Source organism: Oncorhynchus clarkii, chromosome 2 (assembly GCF_045791955.1).
Source record: "Oncorhynchus clarkii lewisi isolate Uvic-CL-2024 chromosome 2, UVic_Ocla_1.0, whole genome shotgun sequence".
NCBI classification, from domain to species: Eukaryota; Metazoa; Chordata; class Actinopteri; order Salmoniformes; family Salmonidae; genus Oncorhynchus; species Oncorhynchus clarkii.
This window is the reverse complement of record NC_092148.1, coordinates 70,060,482-70,081,610: the sequence shown is the minus strand read 5'-3', so window position 1 is coordinate 70,081,610 and position 21,129 is coordinate 70,060,482. Positions and strand designations below refer to the sequence as shown.

The following is a 21,129-nucleotide window of genomic DNA, read 5'->3' as shown; positions in this document are numbered from 1 at the left end:
TCTCATTTACAACTGCGACCTGGCCAAGATAAAGCAAAGCAGTGCGACAGAAACAACACAGAGTTACACATGGAATAAACAAGCGTACAGTCAATAACACAATAGGAAAAAAAAGAACGTCTATATACAGTGTGTGCAAATGGCGTGAGGAGGTAAGGCAATAAATAGGCCATAGTAGCGAAGTAATAAAAATCTAGCAGATTAACTGGAGTGATAGATGAGCAGATGATGATGAGCAGATGATGGTGTGTAAAGTAGTGATACTGGTGTACAAAAGAGTAGCAAAGTAAATAAAAACAATATGGGGATGAGGTAGGTAGATTGGGTGGGCTATTTACAGATGGACTATGTAGGAACGGTGAGGTGGTGTGACAGGGAGAGATCCTTTCACTCAACCGTATTACTTTAATCACTCTCACACTGAAAATCAGATTACACACACACACACACACACACACACACACACACACACACACACACACACACACACACACACACACACACACACACACACACACACACACACCAGTTTGGATTATTGAGGTATTTTGGGTGATTGAGATATCATACACTGTGTGATATTTGAGAAAGACAGTTTCGTTTCTCTGTTTTCTTCTCTTTGTCTTTCCCCCACATGCACTATAATTGTTGTTCCCTCTCTGTTTTGTCTTGTCTCTATCTCTCTCTCTCACACACACACACACACACACATACACACACACACACACACACACACACACACACACACACACACACACACACACACACACACACACCTTAGGATAGAGCTACCGTGAACTACACACACCCTTCATTTAATCTGACTATACCACTTAAAAAGGAGAGCTCCCAGAGGCACCTGCAATGTGTGTGTGTGTGTGTGTGTGTGTGTGTGTGTGCGACATGACCCCACTATGAAAGACAATGATGGAGGGAGAGAAAGAAGAAGACAAGCAGAAGAGAGGAGAGAGGGAGGGATACATCTAGAGTGGGGGAAAGTTGACTGATGGAAATTGGAAAAGGAGGAGAAAAAGGTAGACAAATTGAAACATTGAAAAGAAAGCTATTGGCTCTACATTAGACTCCATGTCAACTGTTTGTCCAGCCTTCATAGCTTTAGTGTTTAGAGGTAGGGAAAGGAAGAGAGCAAGATAAAAAAAAGTAGAGTAAGAAAGAGATGTAGAGACAGAGAGGGGAGAGAGAGGTAGGTAGCCCAGCAGTTAAGAGAATTTGGACAGTAATGGAAAGTTCGCTGGTTCAAAACCCTGAGCCAATTAGGTGAAATATTAGTCGATGTGCCCTTGAGCAAGGCACTTAACCCTAAATGCTCCTGTACATCACTCTGGATAAGAGTGTCCGCTAAATTACAAAAATATAAATATAGAGATGGAGGAGCAGCAAACACACTCCGACTCCTGGGTTTGGTGCCCGCAAGGGGTTGCTATAGTAACCAGCATGGGGAGCTGGAACGTGCAGTAGTGTGTGTGTGAAGTAGTAGAGGATAAGGACTAATAGTAAAGCTGAGAAAGGAATAAAGGAGAGGGAGGTAAGGTGTAAAAGAAAGAATTAAAGAAAGACAAGAGAAGAATAGAACAAAAGAAAGACAGTGAAGGAATCAATGAACGAGAAGAAATAAAGATAAAAATTGGAGAGAAATCATGTAATTTCTGTCTCCCTGGTATACAATGTGTGAGGAATAGATGGGGATTCAACGGACAGTTCATTTTAGGATGACGCCACCACAAAGGCTAGACAGACACACACATATACACACACTCAGAGAGAGACAATGTGGTGTTGATCAAAGCCAGTCGTGTTGGTTCATAGGTAAATAAGTCATACTGTGTGACTCAGTGAAAGAGGTCTAGAACTCCTCACATCAACCCACCACATCTCATACCCCACACTCAGAACACCTGCAGAGGGGCTCACAGACCTGTAATGACACACACACAGACAGCCTATGACATGAAGAAAGTAGCTAGCAGGGCCTTGGAGGCAGCAGTGACAGTGATCAAAACAGCCTGCTTTAGTAATAAGGTATAAAGTCAAGCTTTGTGAAAATATGTGTTTGAAGCTCCAGGTTGGTCCTGGAGGTATAGAGAGAGAAGTTGTCTGTTCCAGTCTTATGGCCCATCACTAAAACACTTGATTAATTAGCAAAGGTATTCACCTAGGTGTGTGTGTGTGTGTGTGTTTTCTACCTTTGGCTCCCCGCAGGACGAAGCCGAAGCCTTCGTTTTCTTTCTTCTGCAGCATAGCATTCTTCTCCTCTATGATGTAATCACTGGAGAGTAGAGAGGAGAGGGACAGCAAGTAAGAGTCCAGCAACAAGTTCACAGAGAGAAGAGACAAAGAGACAAAGGGGGGAATGAAGAAAAGGGGAGAGAGAGCTAGGGATGGTAGAGAAAGGGGGACAGGGATGGGAGGAGAGGGACAATGAGAGAGAGAAAGAGGTAAGGAAAGAGAGGGCTAGATAGAGGAGAGAAGGGGAGAGGATAGGGAGCATAGAGAGAGCTGGGTGGGGGGGGGGATGTAGGGAGAGAGGAACCCAATGGCTTTGCAAACAAACACACCCGAACCTCCTTCTCTGATGACCCAATACACTTAAAAGCCTAGCTCAAGGTTCTCTTGGGGCTGTACAGTACCTAGATTGTGTGTATTTGTATATGTGTGTGCGTGTGCATGTGTGTGTGTGTGTCTGTGTGTATATGTACAGGATAGTACTAGCAAATGCAATGTAATTATGTGTAATGCGGGCCTTTCATCACCAGTGTTGTCTGTGTGTTCCCTCCTAATGACTGAAATTCCAGGGATAGGAGATAAGAACAGAGGACTTAGCCTTTCCCATTCAGGAGGAGGAGGAGGAGGAGGAGGAGGAGGAGGAGGAGGAGAAACAGGAGGAGAAGAGGAAGAGGAGGAGGAGGAGAAAGAGGAAGAAGAGGAGTGCGTGCTTGCTTGCAGAGAAATATTAAATTATCTCACAACTAATAAGAGAGTCGTCACAAGTGTTCGTTTTTGTTTATGTGAGTGAGTGTAGGTAAGAGCGAGTGTGTGTGTGTGTGTGTGTGTGTGTGTGTGTGTGTGTGTGTGTGTGTGTGTGTGTGTGTGTGTGTGTGTGTGTGTGTGTGTGTGTGAGTGAGTGAGTGAGTACAATATTATGTCAGTTCATACCAGACAATTCAATCCTCAAAAACAACAGCACATGTATTCCCAGCGACATTCTAGCACTCTGAAGCCACACAGTAAAAGTAGCAACATGTCCCATTCTCAGCAACACCCATATACTGTTGACTGACTGACTGACTGTCAGATCCCACGGCTGACACCAGACAGCCCATAGAGTTAGTGAAGCAGAAGAGTGAGGGTGTCAGTGTCGCGAAAGTCTCTCTGGTTAGTAGACATCTCAACACCATACACACTGGCATGGGAGATCTGGAGTTTGAACTTGTGTTAACAGTTTGCCACGCCTGCTGCCCAGCAACTTACCCAGGGCAGATAGAGCCCCTGCTGACAGGGCCTGGAGACCCGTGAGAAATACTCCTGTGTCAGGGGCCAGAGGTTGCAGAGATACAGTATCATGCTAAATACAGAGAGATATACGGTGTATAGATATGCCTATAGTTCAACATCTCTTCCTCTCCTCCCTCTCTCAGCCTACATCCTGCATATCCAACTCCAGCTTAAACCTTTTCCCCTCCATAGCGCCAGAAAACCTTGCTTTATGTTTCCATTCAACCAACCATGTTCTCAATCTCTCTGTTGCATTCACAATTCTATTTCATGAACTCCCATTTAGATACAGCTCAACTCAGGCATTTTGAAAATATCTTCCATATATTCATATGCAAAAAAAAACACACTGTAGCAGAATCATATCACACAATGTACGTATTTATAGTCTTACATAGAAAAATGTTCCATAAACCCTCTAAGTAGCAATTCACAGCAGCATGCCAAAGACTTCCATTCATATACAACTCCATTCCAGACTTCCATTCACATACAACTCCATTCCAGACTTCCATTCACATACAACTCCATTCCAGACTTCCATTCACATACAACTCCATTCCAGACTTCCATTCACATACAATTCCATTCCACAGACTTCCATTCACATACAACTCCATTCCAGACTTCCATTCACATACAACTCCATTTCATAGACTTCCATTCACATACAACTCCATTCCAGACTTCCATTCACATACAACTCCATTTCATAGACTTCCATTCACATACAACTCCATTCCATAGACTTCCATTCACATACAACTCCATTCCATAGACTTCCATTCACATACAACTCCATTTCATAGACTTCCATTCACATACAACTCCATTCCAGACTTCCATTCACATACAACTCCATTCCATAGACTTCCATTCACATACAACTCCATTCCATAGACTTCCATTCACATACAACTCCATTTCATAGACTTCCATTCACATACAACTCCATTTCATAGACTTCCATTCACATACAATTCCATTCCAGACTTCCATTCACATACAACTCCATTCTATAGACTTCCATTCACATACAACTCCATTTCATAGACTTCCATTCACATACAACTCCATTCCATAGACTTCCATTCACATACAACTCCATTCCATAGACTTCCATTCACATACAACTCCATTCCAGACTTCCATTCACATACAACTCCATTCCATAGACTTCCATTCACATACAATTCCATTCCATAGACTTCCATTCACATACAACTCCATTCCATAGACTTCCATTCACATACAACTCCATTCCATAGACTTCCATTCACATACAACTCCATTCCATAGACTTCCATTCACATACAACTCCATTCCATAGACTTCCATTCACATACAACTCCATTCCAGACTTCCATTCACATACAATTCCATTCCAGACTTCCATTCACATACAACTCCATTCCAGACTTCCATTCACATACAACTCCATTCCAGACTTCCATTCACATACAACTCCATTCCACAGACTTCCATTCACATACAACTCCATTTCATAGACTTCCATTCACATACAACTCCATTCCACAGACTTCCATTCACATACAACTCCATTCCACAGACTTCCATTCACATACAACTCCATTCCAGACTTCCATTCACATACAACTCCATTCCACAGACTTCCATTCACATACAACTCCATTCCATAGACTTCCATTCACATACAATTCCATTCCAGACTTCCATTCACATACAATTCCATTCCAGACTTCCATTCACATACAACTCCATTCCATAGACTTCCATTCACATACAACTCCATTCCATAGACTTCCATTCACATACAACTCCATTCCATAGACTTCCATTCACATTCAACTCCATTCCATAGACTTCCATTCACATACAACTCCATTCCAGACTTCCATTCACATACAACTCCATTCCATAGACTTCCATTCACATACAATTCCATTCCATAGACTTCCATTCACATACAACTCCATTCCATAGACTTCCATTCACATACAACTCCATTCCAGACTTCCATTCACATACAATTCCATTCCAGACTTCCATTCACATACAATTCCATTCCAGACTTCCATTCACATACAACTCCATTCCATAGACTTCCATTCACATACAACTCCATTCCATAGACTTCCATTCACATACAACTCCATTCCATAGACTTCCATTCACATACAACTCCATTCCATAGACTTCCATTCACATACAACTCCATTCCATAGACTTCCATTCACATACAACTCCATTCCAGACTTCCATTCACATACAATTCCATTCCAGACTTCCATTCACATACAATTCCATTCCAGACTTCCATTCACATACAACTCCATTCCATAGACTTCCATTCACATACAACTCCATTCCATAGACTTCCATTCACATACAACTCCATTCCATAGACTTCCAGTCACATACAACTCCATTCCATAGACTTCCATTCACATACAATTCCATTCCAGACTTCCATTCACATACAACTCCATTCCATAGACTTCCATTCACATACAACTCCATTTCATAGACTTCCATTCACATACAATTCCATTCCAGACTTCCATTCACATACAACTCCATTCCATAGACTTCCATTCACATACAATTCCATTCCATAGACTTCCATTCACATACAACTCCATTCCATAGACTTCCATGCAAGAGCTTTGACATTCTCTCCTATTCAGCTGCTGTAGCTCTCACATAATCTTCATGACTCACTATGTACCCATTGTTAAAGCGGTGGAGAACTGCTCTCTCTCTCTCCCCAGCAATGCTCTGATACCAAGCGCCTCTCTCCTGACAAGCTGACTCTGACATTTACAGTGAATTTACATCATGACACAGTCCTATAGCAGCTCCTCTTCTACTGTCCTCTCTCTCAGCCTGCACATATGATTTACACGAGAACTAGCACTCATACGCTCCTTTATTACAGACGTCCTATAAAATACATTTCAGAGAGAGACGGACAAGGAAGAGAGGGAGAGACAAACTCAAACACGTGCACAAACACACACATGTTTTGGTAATGGGAACTTAGTTTTGTATAACGCAAGCAGAATGCACTGACCCTGTCCCACCACTAGACAGCAACAGCATCACATAACTCTCATTTACACTCCCCTAAGTATTTATTTGGACAGTGAAGCAAAAACCTTTCATTTGGCTCTATACTCTAGCATTTTGGATATGACATCAAGTTTTTCATATGAGGTGACAGTACAGAATGTCACCAATTATTTGAGGGTATTTTCATACATATCTGTTTTACTGTTCAGAAATTAAAGCACTATGTTTTTAGTAACCCCCCCCCATTTGAAGGAGTCATAAATATTTGTACAAATTCACTTATAGTGTATTACATTTAGTAAACCGTTTAGTATTTGATCCAATATTCCTAGCATGCAATGACTACATCAAGCGGGTGACTACAAACTAATTGGATGCATTTGTATTGTGTTTTGGTTGTGTTTCGGATTATGTTGTGCCCAATAGAAATCAATGGTCAATTATGTATTGTGTCATTTTGGAGAAACGTTTATTGTAAATAATAATATAATATGTTTCTGTCCACTTCTTCATTAATGTGGATGCTATCATGATTATGGCTAATCATGACTGAATCGTTACAGAAGAGTATACTGTATATCATACCCCCACAAAATGCTAACCTTCCCTGTTATTGGTAATGGTGAGAGGTTAGCATGTTCTAGGGCATGGTCTTTGTGCATCTGCAACTTTCTCAAATCCAAAATGCTGGATAGCACAGTGCCAAAATACAGGGCCAAATACAGTTGAAGTCGGAAGTTTACATACACCTCAGCCAAATACATTTAACTCAGATTTTCACAATTCCTGACATTTAATCCTAGTAAAAATTCCCTGTTTTAGGTCAGTTAGGATTACCACTTTATTTTAAGAATGTGAAATGTCAGAATAATACTAGAGAGAATAATTTATTTCAGCTTTTATTTCTTTCAGCACACTCCCAGTGGGTCAGAAGATTACATACACTCAATTAGTATTTGGTAGCATTGCCTTTAAATTGTTTAACTTGGGTCAAACGTTTCGGGTAGCCTTCCACAAGCTTCCCACAATAAATTGGTTGAATTTTGTCCCATTCCTCCTGACAGAACTGGTGTAACTGAGTCAGATTTGTAGGCCTCGTTGCTCACACACGCTTTTTCAGTTCTGCCCACAAATTTTCTATAGGATTGAGGTCAGGGCTTTGTGATGGCCACTCCAATACCTTGCCTTTGTTGCCTTTAAGCCATTTTGCCGCAACTTTGGAAGTATGCTTGGGGTCCTTGTCCATTTGGAAGACCTATATGCGACCAAGCTTTAACTTCCTGACTGATGAGATGTTGCTTCAATATATCCACATACTTTTCCTCCCTTATGATGCCATCTATTTTGTGAAGTGCACCAGTCCCTCCGGCAGTAAAGCACCCCCACAACATGATGCTGCCACCCTCATGCTTCACGGTTTGGATGGTGTTCTTCGGCTTGCAAGCCTACCCCTATTTCCTCCAAACATAAGGATGGTCATTATGGCTAAACAGTTCTATTTTTGTTTCATCAGACCAGAGGACATTTCTCCAAAAAGTATGATCTTTGTCCCCATGTGCAGTTGCAAACCGTAGTCTGGCTCTTTTATGGCAGTTTTTGGAGCAGTGGCTTCTTCCTCGCTGAGCGGCCTTTCAGGTTATGTCGATATAGGACTCGTTATAATGTGGATATATATACTTTTGTACCTGTTTCTTCCAGCATCTTCACAAGGTCTTTTGCTGTTGTTCTGGGATTGATTTGCACTTTTCCAAACAAAGTACATTCCTTTCTAGGAGACAGAACGCCTGAGTGGTATGACAGCTGCGTAGTCCCATGATGTGTAAGTATGTGTGTATGTATGTGTGTGTGTGTGTGTGTGTGTGTGTGTGTGTGTATGCGTGTGTGTGTGTGTGTGTGTGTGTGTGTGTGTGTGTGTGTGTGTGTGTGTGTGTGTGTGTGTGTGTGTAAGTATGTGTAAGTATGTGAATGTATGTGTGTGTGTATGTATGTATGTGTGTGTGTAAGTATGTGTGTGTATGTATGTATGTATGTGTGTGTATAAGTATGTGTGTGTATGTATGTATGTGTGTGTGTAAGTATGTGTGTGTATGTAAGTATGTGTGTGTATGTATGTATGTGTGTGTGTAAGTATGTGTGTGTATGTATGTATGTATTTGTGTGTGTAAGTATGTGTGTGTAAGTATGTGTGTGTATGTATGTATGCATGTAAGTATGTGTGTCTATGTATGTGTGTGTGTGTGTGTGTAAGTATGTGTGTGTAAGTATGTGTGTGTATGTATGTGTGTGTGTGTGTAAGTATGTGTGTGTAAGTATGTGTGTGCATGTATGTGTGTGTAAGTATGTGTGTGTATGTGTGTGTGTGTGTGTGTGTGTGTGAGTGTGTGTGTGTAAGTATGTGTGTGTATGTATGTGTGTGTGTAAGTATGTGTGTGTGTGTGTGTGTGTGTGTGTGTGTGTGTGTGTGTGTGTGTGTGTGTGTGTGTGTGTGTGTGTAAGTATGTGTGTGTGCATGCGTCTTACCTGTATGAGGTGACGTTGTCATAAGATCCCACAGTGTAGTGTCTGAACAGTCTCTTGGTGCGGTCCTCTCTTGTCTCTGTAAAACAAAGCAATACACTGTCAGCGTGTGTTTGTGTGTTGGTGGTCTCCTTAGGTCCCTGTCCAGCCAGGTTGCTAAAAATCGCGAAATCCGACGTCCGTCCAGGTAAGAAGGACATCAGGAGACGACTTCAAAACAGGCCACTAGAGGAAATGATGAGGGCTATTACCATCAAGTAGGCTTGGGTTTTGCTAGGGCGTTGTGGAAAAGAACGACGGATGTGCATGCTCTGGCTCCAAGTGTCACATGTTCAATCCCAGTGCTATGCACTCCTTATATTTTGTGGTGTGTGTGTGTGTGTGTGTTACTCTGTTGAGTGGATGATATTTGTTTCTTGACATTCACTCCACCCTGTCTGTCTGTCAGTTTGAGTGAGTGACAGCTGCCAGCTTTGTCCAATACAAGAGTATTCCAGAGTTTCTCAACACCAAAGCACCGGAAGAACAATCAACCCCCCCCCCCCCCCCCCCCCCCCCTCTCTCTCTGTCTCCACTGCTTGCTCCATCACCTACACTCCTCACAATCACTCTCTCTATCCTCCCTTGACCCTTCCTCCACCCACCTCTCCATTTCCCCTCTTGTCATCCTCTTCTCCCAATTCCACTTTATGCCCCTCTCTCCATCATTCTGTCCCCCTTTCAAACCTTGTGTGTCATTCACTCTCCATAAATCTCCCCATCTCTTTATCCCCCTCCCTCCACCCCCCATCTCTACCCCTCTCTCCTTTTCTCTCGCTAATAGTGGTGTCTCTGTCTAAGGTGTTAATGGTTACAGGCCCACTAGCCTTACTCTCATTAAAAATGCATAGACTTCCCCCATTCCCCTCCACTCCAAAAACTCACACGGATGTGCACGCCTGCCCTCACACACACACAAAGAAGCCGAGGATGATTTAGCCCCCACACACACACACACTTCCTTCCCCTTCCCTAAGATCATATATTGACAGTGTGATGTGGGTTAAGGGGAGAGGGGAGGTTTTAGTTATATTTGGGGGAGAAGGTCAAAGATGAGTCAGCACATCAGCGGAGTACTGCTTCCCTTTATACTTCACACACACACAGGCACACACACACACACAGGCACACACACACACACACGCACGCACGCACTCACACACACACACACACACACACACACACACACACACACACACACACACACACACACACACACACACACACACACACACACACACACGCACACACACACAGCAGAGATAGAGAGAGAGAGAGAGAGAGAGAGAGAGAGAGAGAGAGAGATACAAAGACAAAGACATACACAGTACCATTCAAAGTTTGTACACACCTACTCATTCAAGGGTTTTTCTTTATTTTTACTATTTTCTACAGTGTAGAATAATAATGACATCAAAAATCTGAAATAACACACCAAAAAAGTGTTAAACAAATAAATCAAAATACATTTAATACTTGAGATTCTTCAAAGTAGCCACCCTCTGCCTTGATGACAGCTTTGTACACACTTGGCATTCTCTTAACCAGCTTCATGAGGTAGTCACCTGGAATGCATTTCAATTAACAGGTGTTCCATGTCAAAAGTTAATTTGTGGAATTTACTTCCATCTTAATGCTTTTGAGCCAATCAGCTGTGTTGTGACAAGATAGAGGTGGTATAAAGAACATAGCCCTATTTGGTAAAAGTCCATATTATGACAATAACAGCTAAGAGTGTGCTACTTTGAAGAATCTGAAATATAAAATATATTTGGATTTGTTAAACACATTTTTGGTTAATGCATGATTCCAGTTTTGATGTCTTCACTATTATTCTACAATTTAGAAAATAGAAACAATTAAGAAACACTCTTGAATGAGTAGGTGTGTCCAAACTTTTGACTGGTACTGTACATTGCACGTGTAGCATATCTTTCATTCACTTAAAGTAGAGCATCAAACTGATGTGAAATGGTGACATTATGGTGACAACCTGGCTCTAGTATAGGAACATTAATAGATGAGGACAAAGTGTCTGTCGGTTCTCCTGTGCAGACGGACACAAAGACACCAGATGGACTGAGAAGCACCGGGAACATCTCCCAATCTGTTTTAGAGATTCAGAATCTGGGAGGAGATTTGAAGCAGATGCTTTATTCACACACGCACATGCACACGCACGCACACACACGCACACACACACACGCACACACACACACGCACACACACACACACACACACACACACACACACGCACGCACACGCACACACACATAAAGATAGATTGGCTTGAAGCCATGGCATTGTTCAGATAGATTAGCACACTCTGCCAACAACAGTGCATATACAGTGCCTTGCGAAAGTATTCGGCCCCCTTGAACTTTGCAACCTTTTGCCACATTTCAGGCTTCAAACATAAAGATATAAAACTGTATTTTTTTGTGAAGAATCAACAACAAGTGGGACACAATCATGAAGTGGAACGACATTTATTGGATATTTCAAACTTTTTTAACAAATCAAAAACTGAAAAATTGGGCGTGCAAAATTATTCAGCCCCCTTAAGTTAATACTTTGTAGCGCCACCTTTTGCTGCGATTACAGCTGTAAGTTGCTTGGGGTATGTCTCTATCAGTTTTGCACATCGAGAGACTGACATTTTTTCCCATTCCTCCTTGCAAAACAGCTCGAGCTCAGTGAGGTTGGATGGAGAGCATTTGTGAACAGCAGTTTTCAGTTCTTTCCACAGATTCTCGATTGGATTCAGGTCTGGACTTTGACTTGGCCATTCTAACACCTGGATATGTTTATTTTTGAACCATTCCATTGTAGATTTTGCTTTATGTTTTGGATCATTGTCTTGTTGGAAGACAAATCTCCGTCCCAGTCTCAGGTCTTTTGCAGACTCCATCAGGTTTTCTTCCAGAATGGTCCTGTATTTGGCTCCATCCATCTTCCCATCAATTTTAACCATCTTCCCTGTCCATGCTGAAGAAAAGCAGGCCCAAACCATGATGCTGCCACCACCATGTTTGACAGTGGGGATGGTGTGTTCAGCTGTGTTGCTTTTACGCCAAACATAATGTTTTGCATTGTTGCCAAAAGTTCAATTTTGGTTTCATCTGACCAGAGCACCTTCTTCCACATGTTTGGTGTGTCTCCCAGGTGGCTTGTGGCAAACTTTAAACAACACTTTTTATGGATATCTTTAAGAAATGGCTTTCTTCTTGCCACTCTTCCATAAAGGCCAGATTTGTGCAATATACGACTGATTGTTGTCCTATGGACAGAGTCTCCCACCTCAGCTGTAGATCTCTGCAGTTCATCCAGAGTGATCATGGGCCTCTTGGCTGCATCTCTGATCAGTCTTCTCCTTGTATGAGCTGAAAGTTTAGAGGGACGGCCAGGTCTTGGTAGATTTGCAGTGGTCTGATACTCCTTCCATTTCAATATTATCGCTTGCACAGTGCTCCTTGGGATATTTAAAGCTTGGGAAATCTTTTTGTATCCAAATCCGGCTTTAAACTTCTTCACAACAGTATCTCGGACCTGCCTGGTGTGTTCCTTGTTCTTCATGATGCTCTCTGCGCTTTGACGGACCTCTGAGACTATCACAGTGCAGGTGCATTTATACGGAGACTTGATTACACACAGGTGGATTGTATTTATCATCATTAGTCATTTAGGTCAACATTGGATCATTCAGAGATCCTCACTGAACTTCTGGAGAGAGTTTGCTGCACTGAAAGTAAAAGGGCTGAATAATTTTGCACGCTCAATTTTTCAGTTTTTGATTTGTTAAAAAAATTTGAAATATCCAATAAATGTCGTTCCACTTCATGATTGTGTCCCACTTGTTATTGATTCTTCACAAAAAAATACAGTTTTATATCTTTATGTTTGAAGCCTGAAATGTGGCAAAAGGTCGCAAAGTTCAAGGGGGCCGAATACTTTCGCAAGGCACTGTAAATACAGGCCATTAAGCTGTTCAACTCTGACCCCTCTGCTGATATTTTCTAAGCAATGCATAATATTGTATACTACCCTCGGTAGGAGGGGGGGATCAGTGTCCTTTTAAGGATCCGCCCCTTTTTTTCAATTCTCACCTAAAATGACATACCCAAATCTAACTGCCTGTAGCTCAGGATCTGAAGCAAGGATATGCATTTTCTTGATACCATGTGAAAGGAAACACTTTGATGTTTGTATAAATGTTGAATTAATGTAGGAGAATATAACACATTAGATCTGGTAAAAGATAATACAAAGAAAAAAAAATGTGTTTAAAAAAATAAATAATTGTACCATCATCTTTGAAATGCAAGAGAAAGGCCATAATATATTATTCCAGACCAGGAGCAATTTAGATTTTGGCCACTAGATGTCAGCAGTGAATGCGCAAAGTTTTAGACTGATCCAATGAACCATCACATTTCTATTTGAAATGTTGTATCAAGACTGCCTAAATGTGTCTAAATGGTTTATTAATACATTTTCAAGTTCATAACTGTGCACTCTCCTCAAACAATAGCATGGTATTCTTCCACTGTAATATCTACTGTAGATTTTGGACAGTGCAGTTAGATTAACACGAATTTAAGCTTTCTGCAAATATCAGATATATCTATGTCCTGGGAAATTTTCTTATTACTTACAACCTCATGCTAATCACATTAGCCTACATTAGCTCAACCGTTCCGCAGGGGACCCACCAATCCCGTAGAGATTTTAACAGGTCATTGAACTCAGATTACCTGTATTTATACGCAATGTTGTTGGCAGGGTTTGCCAATCTATCAGAACAATGCCATGGCATTGTCCCCATGTTGGGATATAATATATTTGAAAGGGTAGGTTTAAAATGAAATGTCACCAATTACTCTTCCAAAAGAATAAAAACAAAAAAAGTATGATCTTTTACCTAATTGTGGCACTGTAAACATGTGCTAGGAACACACCATTTTAAAAGCACAGGGCTTGTGCTCCGTGCCTTAACTTCAGGGAATGATATACATATGAAAGCAGCTGCTCTCTGGTTTGGGTAGCAAGTCACTGTGCCAAAATGGCTGAACGGATTTTCAAGCCTTAAAATGACCTTAGTATTCAGGGCTTTCAAGTTATGGAGTAATTGTTTTTTTGTAAGACAGACACAGACAGGTGAGAACACTTCAAAATGATTTTCCCATTCACTTTTACTATTGTAAATGATGAGCTAGCCCAACGGTGCACGTGGAGGATGCATACAAGGTGTTACGCGGAGTGGAACAGGGGAAACCACGAGCAGACTCAGACGAGGAGTCTGGGATAAAGTAACCAAGGTATTTATTGAAACACAAGGGGGAGATGGAGGGCAGGTCAGGGGAAGCTCGGCCGTGTTGCTGGAAACCAGGTGCGGAGGCTGAGGCTGGAGCGAGAGGGGTTGAGACAGGGTAAGCAGGTCTGGGAAGGAATCCAAGGGAGCAGTAGAGTGGGGATGACGAGACGTGGGACTGGAGACAGGGACCAGAATCAGAGCGGGCAGAACTGTAGCAGAGAGGACAACAGCGTCAGGCAAGGAAAACAGGCACAACACGATAACAGGATCTGAATAGTAACAAACAGCTAGAAACATAGACTGACTGAGCAGAGAGTACTGGGGGAGGCCGCAGGTCAAGGAGACACAGGATGAGCAGTAGAGGGAGAGAGTACAGGGGATGGCCGCAGGTCAAGGAGACACAGGATGAGCAGTAGAGGGAGAGAGTACAGGGGATGGCCGCAGGTCAAGGAGACACAGGATGAGCAGTAGAGGGAGAGAGTACTGGGGATGGCTGCAGGTCAAGGAGACACAGGATGAGCAGTAGAGGGAGAGAGTACTGGGGGAGGCCGCAGGTCAAGGAGACACAGGATGAGCAGTAGAGGGAGAGAGTACTGGGGATGGCCGCAGGTCAAGGAGACACAGGATGAGCAGTAGAGGGAGAGAGTACTGGGGGAGGCCGCAGGTCAAGGAGACACAGGATGAGCAGTAGAGGGAGAGAGTACTGGGGGAGGCCGCAGGTCAAGGAGACACAGGATGAGCAGTAGAGGGAGAGAGTACTGGGGGAGGCCGCAGGTCAAGGAGACATAGGATGAGCAGTAGAGGGCGTTGCAGGAGCAGATGTGACACAAGGTAATGTCAATGGAGAAGGAAATACATTGCTCTACAAAAACCATTAGGTTGTAAACTTTCCCTGCATACTAAATGTTTGCACTTTTGGTGTCTTGACCTACATTGCATACTCTATAAATATGACCATAGTGCATGATTTATGTGTGTGTGGGGGGGGGGGGGGATTCTTATGACACTGACAGCAGTAACATTTGAGTTAGACAAGGCCTGTATCTTTCCAATGATATGTCACTTTCTATTTTCTGATGACATTTTATTTTCATCCCCCAAACTCAACGGGCCCAGTACAGGACCCAAAACAACCGCTCAGACTTCAGTAAGAAGTGGCTCTATAAAGGGCCTGAAGTAAAGAGGGATTTCAATGAAGGTGGTGGTGTTCAGACATAAGGTAGAGTCGATTTACGCGGCAATCTAATTAGCATAAGAAAACATACAAATCTGTCCGTTTTTTATTGGATGCATTTCAATCCACCGCATCAACCAGTGTCACACTTCCTGATCTGCAGCGAAACGTGGCAGAGCTAGAGTGATGTTTATCAGACCAGGAGACATCCTGAAAATTGGTCTTCTCACGTCTGTAGTGTCTGAACGTCTGTAGCGTCTGAACAGTTTGGGCTACACACTAATATGACACTTCTGTGGAAAGGTGAGCTTCTCCCAAACATGATAGTCTTATATTGCTCAGGTATTAGACAGACACTTCAGAACAAACTTCCTTTAGATTGTTTGTGGACTATCTGTTGTTCCATGTAGTGAATCTGTTATTCAGTGCGTTTCTATTGGCTAATAGCATTAAGGCCAAAATACATTTTTCATCAAAAATGTTTTTGTTGTTTTTTTATATTCTTCAAGGGGTCTTAAAATTCCAAATCAAATTGCTAAATGATCCTTGGTATGACCTTTTATAACTAACTATTCCATATAACTTAGTAGAACCCACCCCCCTCCCGGCTTAGACAGGGCTTAGACTGTAGAGGGTTTAAGACATGTGCATCTGTGTCTGGCAAGGCAGATGGCAATAAAAACACTTTAAACAAAAACGGTCAGCATATTAAATACATGCATTATTAATATTCAGTTTTCTGTCAAAGCTAAGCCAATAGCTGAAAAAAACAGGATATTCAAATGAGCTCCTCAACTTGAACTGTACACTTACTAACACGTATGGTGGAGTGTGTGTGTGTGTGTGTGTGTGTGTGTGTGTGTGTGTGTGCCCACGTAGTACTGCTTCTCTCTTGGCAGGATGCAAGAGCTGTTCTGTCCTTTGAAGGACGCAAGGCGCTTCACCTCAATTAACACACACGTGCGTACCCCTACAACCTCACCTGTGTGTTTCTCTGTTGGCCATGCATTACCTGCCTCCACTCTCTCCAGCTGTAAGCCAATAACATGGCCAGCTGGCTGAATCACCTTCCTGACCTCCAGCTCACACAACAAGCCCAGCTAAACTATACCTGCTTTAACACACTCACCTCTGGCACACACCTGACCTAACCCAGCGCGCGCGCACACACACACACACACACACACACACACACACACACACACACACACACACACACACACACACACACACACACACACACACACACTCCTTACTCCAGGCCCAGTTCACACTACTACCCCCTACTCACAACATAGGTCCCTTAAGGAGTGGGGACAGTACACTCAGTAGGGTCCCTATAAGCAGCATGGACATGGTCCTGTATAAGTGGGTCATGGATAAAGGGGAACCTAAACCTCTACTTCAGACAGTCTTCAAAGACACACACTGTAATGAGAACATGATAAAATCACCCTTTAATTTTCTCGCTTTATCTTTGTCTCACAATGCTCCTGTCTTTAATGTGTTTTAGACTCACAGCAGCCTCACATAAGACTGACCCATTTCCATACAGAGGAGAGAGAGAGAGAAAAGAGAGCGAGATATATTATCCTTAAAGAAAAGAAACACACTCTGTCCCTTTAGTATTTAGAATTGACTTAAAAAATAAGAAACATTGATTTTAGAATTAGAATAATTTAGGCTTTAATAGGATGAAGTTAGAGATGGTCAGAGGGGAGGGGTAAGGGAAGGGACACGGGGGACAAACGATACAGCACAATACCAAGCCAATGTACCAAAGGAAAAAACTAAAGCAGGAAATATGTTATTTTAAACACATGCATGTACAGTTGTAGTCTATGTCTTGTTGTGTGTCTGGTACAGTTACTTTGACAACAGATGGAGCATGTGATTCCCCCAGCTATTTCTGTATCCATCACTGAAAATGATTGTGTGAAAAGAAACAACTTGGAAAAATGTGAAAAGTGTGGTTTGTAAGTTTGGGAGTTCAGGAAGAGAGAATAGGAGGAGAGATATATGTAAAGAGAGGGAAACGGAGAGAAATGGAGGACCAGAGAAGTTGGACGAGAGAAAAAATGTAATAACAGGTGAATAAGTAGAAAATAAAGAGTGCAGCAGATTGATGGTGAGATAGCGGTAATGGAAGAGATGGAGGAGGGTTGAACACTGTGATGTGAAGGTTATTTCACAGCTGAAAACATATAATTGGTCCACATTCAGCCAGTCAAAGTTGTCAGCTCATTTGACTCAGCTTTACACCAAGACTGTCATTACACAAAGAGAAAGAGGGAGAGAGAGAGAGAGGGAGAAAGAGAGAGAGAGAGAGAAAGAGAGAGAGAGAGAGAAAGAGAGAGAGAGAGGGAGAAAGAGAGAGAAAACAAGAGAGCGAGAGAGAGAGAGAGAGAGAGAGAAAGAGAGAGAGAGCATTTGAGGAAAAGGGGAGACTGCCAGAGAGAGTGAGGGTGAAAGAAAGATGAAGAGAGACATACTGTAAGGAGAGGGAGAGACAGATTCTTTCTGGCTGGGTCCTCACATGGTAGCCTTTAAAATATATATATACACTACCATTCAAAAGCTTGGGGTCACTTAGAAATGTCCTTGTTTTTGAAAGAAAAGCACATTTTTTGTACGTTAAAATAACATCAAATTGATCAGAAATACAGTGTAGACATTGTTGATGTTGAAAATGACTATTGTAGCTAGAAACAGCTGATTTAAAATAAAAAAAATAAAAATCTGTATCACTGTATTTCTGATCAATTTGATGTTATTTTAATGGACAAAAAATGTGCTTCTATTTCAAAAACAAGGACATTTCCTAAGTGATCCCAAACGTTTTTACGGTAGTATATATATACAGTGGGGCAAAAAAGTATTTAGTCAGCCACCAATTGTGCAAGTTCTCCCACTTAAAAAGATGAGAGAGGCCTGTAATTGTCATCATATGTACACTTCAACTATGACAGACAAAATGAGAAAAAAAAATCCAGAAAATCACATTGTATGATTTTTTATGAATTTATTTGCAAATTATGGTGGAAAATAAGTATTTGGTCAATAACAAAAGTTTATCTCAATACTTTGTTATATACTCTTTGTTGGCAATGACAGAGGTCAAACGTTTTCTGTAAGTTTTCACAAGGTTTTCACACACTGTTGCTGGTATTTTTGCCCATTCCTCCATGCAGATCTCCTCTAGAGCAGTGATGTTTTGGGGCTGTTGCTGGGCAACACGGACTTTCAACTCCCTCCAAAGATTTTCTATTGGGTTGAGATCTGGAGACTGGCTAGGCCACTCCAGGACCTTGAAATGCTTCTTACGAAGCCACTCCTTCGTTGCCCGGGCGGTGTGTTTGGGATCATTATCATGCTGAAAGACCCAGCCACGTTTCATCTTCAATGCCCTTGTTGATGGAAGGAGGTTTTCACTCAAAATCCCAAGATACATGGCCCCATTCATTCTTTCCTTTACACGGATCAGTCGTCCTGGTCCCTTTGCAGAAAAACAGCCCCAAAGCATGATGTTTCCACCCCCATGCTTCACAGTAGGTATGGTGTTCTTTGGATGCAACTCAGCATTCTTTGTCCTCCAAACACGACGAGTTGAGTTTTTACCAAAAAGTTCTATTTTGGTTTCATCTGACCATATGACATTCTCCCAATCTTCTTCTGGATCATCCAAATGCTCTCTAGCAAACTTCAGACGGGCCTGGACATGTACTGGCTTAAGCAGGGGGACACGTCTGGCACTGCAGGATTTGAGTCCCTGGCGGCGTAGTGTGTTACTGATGGTAGGCTTTGTTACTTTGGTCTCAGCTCTCTGCAGGTCATTCACTAGGTCCCCCCTTGTGGTTCTGGGATTTTTGCTCACCATTCTTGTGATCATTTTGACCCCACGGGGTGAGATTTTGCGTGGAGCCCCAGATCGAGGGAGATTATCAGTGGTCTTGTATGTCTTTCATTTACGAATAATTGCTCCCACAGTTGATTTCTTCAAACCAAGCTGCTTACCTATTGCAGATTCAGTCTTCCCAGCCTGGTGCAGGTCTACAATTTTGTTTCTGGTGTCCTTTGACAGCTCTTTGGTCTTGGCCATAGTGGAGTTTGGTTGTGGACAGGTGTCTTTTATACTGATAACAAGTTCAAACAGGTGCCATTAATACAGGTAACGAGTGGAGGACAGAGGAGCCTCTTAAAGAAGAAGTTACAGGCCTGTGAGAGCCAGAAATCTTGCTTGTTTGTAGGTGACCAAATACTTATTTTCCACCATAATTTGCAAATAAATTCATTAAAAATCCTACAATGTGATTTTCTGGATTTTGTTTCTCATTTTGTCTGTCATAGTTGAAGTGTACCTATGATGAAAATTACAGGCCTCTCTCATCTTTTTAAGTGGCTGACTAAATACTTTTTTGCCCCACTGTATATATATATATATATATATATAGAGAGAGAGAGAGAGAGAGAGAGAGAGAGGGAGAGAGAGAGAGAGTGCAACTGGGCGCTTCTGAATGTGAATCTAAACCCAGCAAGCATTTTATGTGGGAGCAGTCATGGTGATATAAGGTGCTTTGATCAAAGCAAAGACTCAGGCTGACAAATATACTGCCAGTACAAACACAGAACGGTTTTTAATAGTACACAACTGGTTGAGACATAGGTGCCTTTATTTTTTCATTTTACCAGGAAAGTCAGTTAAGAACAAATTCTTATTTACAATGACAGCCTAGGAACAGTGGGTTAACTGTCTTGTTCAGGGCCAGAAGGACAGATGTTTACTTTGTCAGCTTGGGGATTCGATCTATCAACCTTTCAGTTACTGGCTCAACGCTCTAACCACTACGCTACCTGCAGCCCCTATCTTCCATTCCCCAAAATTAAAACTGTGCCCACCCTGTCAAGCTAGCTAATTCAAGCACACCCGCATTATTTGAAAGTATTTGATCTGAATATTTGACCCAGGTCTAGATGAGAGCCATACTCCTACTCCTACTGCCTGTCTATGACACTACCCTCCACTACCCACAGCGCTCCCAGACGTCCATCACTAACTACTGTACTCCTACTGTACCACCACTGCTCCCTCTGCCCTACTCACTCACTCACTCACTCGCTAGCTAGTTACCCCCACTATCCAGCAACCACAATGGTACATCCTAAACTGTGCACACTAATCTGTCAACATTCTGTATACGGCCAGGTACTCTAACAAAATTAATCTATAGATCTGAACTAATCACATCTACTTCACATAGCTCTAACCAATCACATCCACTTCCCTATAACTCTAACCACATTGGATTTACTATAACTGTAAACAATCTGTTCCGCTAGCTGGAACAGTAATGCAACTGTAATGGACAGCAACTTAAATGTTTGATTGTGCCCCATATTCTGCTCTAATTATGCCAGAGGGGGCTTTCTGACCTGGACTAATATCCCTAACACCCCCGTATAAAGCAGCAGGGCAGCTTTGAGGTCTTTTCCTGCTCAAAATGTTCAGCCACCTATTCCT

General features: G+C 42.2%; 1 protein-coding gene across 1 annotated transcript in view; it reads right to left on the bottom strand.

The window, feature by feature from the left end:
- LOC139373057 (SH3 and multiple ankyrin repeat domains protein 3-like) overlaps positions 1 to 21,129 on the bottom strand; it is a 380,732-nt gene that overhangs the window by 32,938 nt on the left and 326,665 nt on the right. The window contains exons 16-17 of the mRNA XM_071113096.1: positions 9,088 to 9,163; positions 2,205 to 2,287 (exon numbers count right to left, since the gene is read on the bottom strand). Coding sequence (XP_070969197.1) covers positions 2,205 to 2,287; positions 9,088 to 9,163 — 159 coding nt within the window. The remainder of the gene's footprint in view (positions 1 to 2,204; positions 2,288 to 9,087; positions 9,164 to 21,129) is intronic.